Source organism: Tupaia chinensis, unplaced genomic scaffold (genome assembly GCF_000334495.1).
Source record: "Tupaia chinensis unplaced genomic scaffold, TupChi_1.0 Scaffold143746_1, whole genome shotgun sequence".
Lineage (NCBI taxonomy): Eukaryota > Metazoa > Chordata > Mammalia > Scandentia > Tupaiidae > Tupaia > Tupaia belangeri.
In genome coordinates, this window is record NW_006203595.1 from 550,127 (window position 1) to 556,008 (window position 5,882).

Genomic DNA, 5,882 nt, shown 5'->3' on the forward strand with positions numbered 1-5,882 from the left:
TCTTTCTGGCGAGTGCATGCGCCCTATAGCAAAAACCTCTCCAAAAAAAAAAAGTTATATGCAAATTTTCGAATGCACAAGGGTTTGCTGCCTCTAACCCCAGCATTTCCAAGTGTCAGTTGTTTGAGGGGACTTTAAAAAGCTTGTGGAGGGCCAGTAGATAGTATAGAGGTTAAGGCTCTGGCCTCCTGTGCAGTTTGAGTCCCAGACTCGGTTGTTTGAAAATCACACTAGGTGTGTGTATGCCCAAAATCCTAAAAGGTGACTGGAAAAGAAGGGACTGTAGCATGGCCATACCCCCCGGGGGGGTGATTTTTCACCACCTTCTGTCTCTCTCTTTGGCTAGCACACACACCCTATAGCAAAAACTAAAAATAAATAAATAAATAAATAAGTTTTTAAATGCTTGTGGAAAAATGGAATTTAAGTACAAGTGTATTTTAGTGTAAAAGAATAAAAATCTATGTATTTTTTCCTTAACGCACACTTTCCACTAACTTTTTGAAGGTCTCTGTGCGTGTATATATTTTTCATAGAAAAATTACTATAAGTCTTCACACCTGTTAGTAATGGCTATCTCTGGGTAATATTAGAGGCTGTTTTTATCATCATCCTAGGGTTTTTTTTTGCTATAGGCCATGTGCACTTGCCAGAGAGAGAGAGAGAGACAGAGAAACAAAAAGCAAGAAATCACCCCGCAGGGGGAATGGTCATGCTGCAATCCCTTCTCCTCCATTCGCCTCTCAGGATTTTAGGCATGCACACACACACCCAGCATGAGTTTTAAGCTGCCAGGTTGGAACTCAATCCACAGTCGACTATGTGGGAGTCCAGTGATGTAAACATTATGCCATTTGCTGATCCCGCAATACTTCATGTTTTATATCACTTATTAGTTATTTTGTGGTGTCTGATCACAGGGGAGTAAACTTTTCAACCAATCTTTGGAAATTTTTTTTGAGAATGAGGAGTTATGTATCTGTAATCTCTAGGAACTTTTGACTACAACCAAGTATCCTTCAGACACAAACTTTTGCACCCTGAGGTCTGTGATAGTTCCCAATTTTTGGACTATAGACCCCTGAGGAGGGAGGAAGGCTACTTAAGGCAAAGAGTACATCTATCTTTAGATGCATAAATGTTTTTCTAACTCTGTGAGATCTAAAAGTACAGCTACCATTGTGGGTGTGAGTGGGAGGAGTGAGATTTTTTTTTTTAATCTTAAGAAGGGGTCCTTATACCTAAAATGGTGGGGACCACTGGAATAGAATTTTAAAATGGCTAATCATCAGCACCAGAATCCAAAGATGCTCTCAGTTTCTGCCCTTTGAATCAGGGTTTATATGTCTTTGCCTAGTACTAAAGGAGATCACATTTATCATTTGCAGGCATTGTCTTTGCCACCTATTCTTATCACATTTGTGTACATTCACTATCGATTGGTTTGTTTATCTAAAAAATTCACTCATATCTCTGCTTTTCTAAGCTCAGGTCTTGACATCTAAAGCCAAATATGTCTCCAGGATAGCTTATTATGTAACACTGCCCTCACCCTCTACCACACCAAATTCACTCCTGCTTTCCCTCTCCTGCTGTTGGCAACATTATCCACCCAGTTCCCAAATTAGAAACCTTTGACTGCTCCATTTCCGTCACCCTTCACATCCAATTGATCACCATACTCAATAAAGTTTACCTCTCCAATGTACCTCAGAACCATGCTGTCTGCTCCATGCTCACTGCAACTGCCTGCCTATTACACAGCAGCTTCTCTATGGACTCTTCCCTTGGGGAAATCACTCCACAAGGCAGGCAGAGGGCCCTTTCTAAAATGCAGATCTGCTCATGTCATGCTTAAAATCTTCAGTGCCTCTCTATTGTCTACAAGATAAAGCCTAGAATCCTTTGTTTGTCATTCCAAGCATGGCCCAATCTGGCCAGCACCTTATTATTATTTTTTTTTTTAGCTTCATCTCCTATGACTCCACAAAGGCGTCAACCTTGTTCTCTGGTCACCTTAAATACACCATTTTATTTTTGTGCTCTTTGGAATGTTCTATTTTATTTCTCTTTCATAACTACTCATCTCGAGCACATTTCCTCTAGGGAGACTTTTCTTGACATGACCAGCTGGAACTCACCTGTCTCTTTAATCAACTTGTAAATTTTTCTATTATTAATGCTAACAACACTTTACAGCACTTATGTTCCCCGTATTTATTCTTTCTGTATGTAAACTCATCAGGGGCAGGTCTCATGTTTTTTTCCATCTCTGTGTCTCCTAAGCACTAGCCATCCTGACCTCACTGTTCTCTTTGTAACATTGACTGTGCATAAGTGGGCCAATCTGCTAGGAATGCCCTTCTTCCTTTCTCCCCTTCTCTGCATAGGAAAACATCTGTTCATCCTTTGAGACTGGTCTCAAATACAGTTTCTGAAATCTTTGCATTTCTCAAGTAGAGTTAGCTGTTCTCCACTTTTGTTCTACCCTTCTGGTCAAACCTTGATTAAAGCATTTGTCACATAAACATTTTATTGTAATTATCTGCTTACATCACTGCCTTCTCCCACCTCATCCCCAGTCCCATCCACAGCCTGTAAGATCTCAGACAGCAATTCATCTTTGTGTTTCTAGCACAAAGCATAGTGGGTAAGCAATAATACTTCCTTAATCCATAATGAAACAAAGTACTGGGTTGTCAGAAAAGTCATTATGTACTTTTCTATACAAAAATGCATCATAACTTTTCTAGTGACCCAATATATGGCCCATGGTGTCCTGGGAAGAACTATTGGGTAAGTCAGTAAGCTTTGAATACTTATTCATATAACTGGTCAAGGCACCTTTGGGTAGGTGCTGGATTCGTAGGCCTTTCTATGTCTTAACTCTAAACCTCTCCTTGTTACTCTGCCAGGTGCTTAATGCTCAGCAGTTGGTGCAGTGCCCTTCTTCACTCCCCATGAACCTTGGTTCTGATGCAACCTATGGTCATGCAGGGATGCCCTTACACCCTTCCACGATGTCATGAGTGGCGGGCAGCTGTTCAGTTCCATCATAGCAGCAGCCTTCGAAGCACCTGTCCCCAGCCTCAGGTAAGAGTCTGACTGATATAAGAAGAATGACCTATGGAGAAAGAGTGAAGGCAGGATCTAGGTGGGCACCTTGGAACACCCATGCTTCCTAAGGCTCACAGCATGATCCATATACATGAAACTCCTCGAATAGCATGGGGCCTCCTTCAGACCCTTTCTTTGTCATTCATGAGGACTTTTATGGGGGCATGGGCAAGGAAGAGTGTTGGGATTGGGCAAGCCAAAGAGCCCACCATAGCTGAGAAAGGCTGGTTCTCTGCTAACTTCCCTAGGATTATAGAACCAGGGAGGTCCCAGAAGAGTGTGATTCTTCAGTGCATGGCTTAGGATAAGGCAGAATCTTCCCTTGCCTTGGCTTCCATGTGGCATACCTCACATTCTGCAGTTACCTCTCTCTTGCCAGTGGCTCTTCCTCTCAAGTCCCTAGTCTTCCTTGTACCTCCTGGCTCAGTATCACTTAGAATTCTGAGTTTCATTTCTACCTCTCCTCTCTTTCCTCCCCTGGGAGTGAGGTGGCAGTGATATGTGTGTCTGCCTGGGTCTGCTGGTAGGTGGTTAGAGTACATGTGAGAAGCATCATCTTGAGAGGACAACCCCATTTCTTGAAAATGAGGAAGGTCTAGGGAAGGTTGGCTGGAGAAGGTAGATGCATACACATACTTTGGGTTGCCCTACAATACTTTGGGGTCCAGAGGCCATGGAGGTGTGAGAAAATGCTATGTTTCCCAAAGTCTCACAGATGCTGAGTCACTGCTAGGGAAGCAGGCAACAGCTGAATCTATAGGAAGAGGAAGGGAGGAGGAAATGCAGAGGATATGGAGAATGTAGATGCTGAGGAACCTGTTTTGGGGAGACTAATGAGGGAAAGTCAAGATCCAGAGAGGCATGGGGGGAGGGGGTGGTCAAATCTGCCAGATCTGTTTCCTTACATATAGCCAGAGAGAAATTAGCTGCTTCCAACATATTTTCAAGGCCAAGGTCAACTTAGAGTCCCCCTGTGCACTTACCTCTTCCCCAAAGTGGGAAACCTAAAGGCTTGTCCTGTTGCTTGTCTGCTCCTCCAAACTTTACCACCTAGGCATTGGAATCTGAGGACTTAATTCTGTAATCACAAATGGTAAGCCCCAACCTCTTCCTTCTGTCCTGGTCTTCCCTTCCCTGTGGCCTTAGTCTCGAAGTTTCAAGGGATGAGTAGATGGAGTAGAAGGCAGTAGATAGGGAAAATGAAAGAAAGCAATTATTATTCATTATTTGCCTGTTGTGTGCCTGGCTCTGCTAGGTGGGACTAGAGAGTATGTGGGAACTAGGAGAAGGAAAAAAGGCTTTTGGAGCCAGGTGAGGCTTCAGAAACTAAGAGGAAGGCTGGAGGGCATGAAGGAAGGCTCACATGAGTAGGGCCCAGCTCGTAGTGGGTGCTTCCTCCAGAGCCAGGACAGTTTGACGTGGCTGGGTCATAAAAGGCTGTTTCTAACTTTAGGGCATTCCTAGTCTAGGGGACTTTGTGAGACTGGCTTCAGTCCAATTATCCTAGCACAAGTGAAGCTGCCATGGGGAGCTAGAGCCATTTCCCACTCTTGGCCTTTCCTCCCCTGACATCTCCCAGCCACCCCAGTTTGCTCCACCCCAGACACCCAGAAGGGTCAAGCAGCTGTTCCAAGTATTCCTGTAGGTGGGTCTCAGCATGGAAACAATGTGGAACTGTGGAAGGCCCAGAAGACTTTGTGGGAGATAAATGAGGATGGGAACAGAACTCTTTTTGGTGAAAATGAAGTGTTTTCCCTCAATGCTAAGGGGTGGGAGCCCAGTCGGGAATGTTAACCTTTCCTCAGGCAAGTCTGCTAGAGAAGAGTAGCCAATTCAGGAAGCCAATTCAGCCAGTGGGTTATGAGGAAGGGCTTTCCCCCGCCTCCAGCCTCTACCCAGGATAGCACAGGCTGGGCACAGGAGCCTCCCCAGCACTGGTCCCCTGCATGGAGCTGCCAGGTTTCATTGTTCCCTCTCATTCCCCTGCAAAGGTTCAAGGGGATGCCCAAAGACCACTCATTTCTTTCTGGCTTCAGGGTACAGGGAGAGATCTAGGGGCTGTAGCTGTCCTTCCACTCTTCTCTGCTTCCCAAAGGCATGGCAGTGTGTCCTCTCATTTTCACAGTGGGTTCTGATGAATCTCCTGGTCCCTGCACTCATCTGAGGATAATCAAATTCAGAATGATTCTGATGTCCCAGCTTCTACATTCTGCCATCTCTTGGCACTGTCCCCAGGTGTGCACACACATTCCTCACTGCCTCTGGAGAGGTTTACTTAGCTGAGGGCAAGGTTTCCTTTCCAAGCCCATCCTCCTGCCAGACCTTGGAGAAATTGATTATCAGAGGTTTATCACCAAAGTGTTCTAATCCTTTCCTCTACCTCAGGGCAGTGGGCCTGGAAGCAGAGGGAATCCTTTGTGTCCTCCGTGAAAGGGGAAAATAAATCAACAGAAGCTACTCTCTGCATGCCCCTCCTTAGCAACATGGAATGCCCAGTCCCACTCCTGCCATCCTTGCCAGCCTGGGAGGGCCATCCTGGCCTCGGTGTGGCGGGGGGGGGCGGGAGTGAGCCGGAATTCCCCAGGGACAAAGCCCTGATTCACCGGCCAGGCCCTGACATAGCCGCCCCCTCCAGATTCCTAGGGGGTCAGTAAACAAACAGGGTGACAGCCCCCGCCTCCTGGCCCTGGCTCTGCTCTGCTCTGCTCTGCGTGCATCTTTGAGCAGCCTTGCTCTGAGCTGGTCAGGACGCTGCCTGCGGCTCC

The 5,882-nt window shown here is 45.8% G+C and overlaps 1 protein-coding gene across 1 annotated transcript in view; it reads left to right on the top strand.

The window, feature by feature from the left end:
- DRP2 (dystrophin related protein 2) overlaps positions 1-5,882 on the top strand; it is a 47,880-nt gene that overhangs the window by 9,189 nt on the left and 32,809 nt on the right. Inside the window, 1 exon segment of the mRNA XM_006164858.2 lies at positions 2,916-3,093. Within this exon segment, the coding sequence (XP_006164920.1) occupies positions 2,977-3,093 (117 nt within the window). The 5' untranslated portion in view covers positions 2,916-2,976.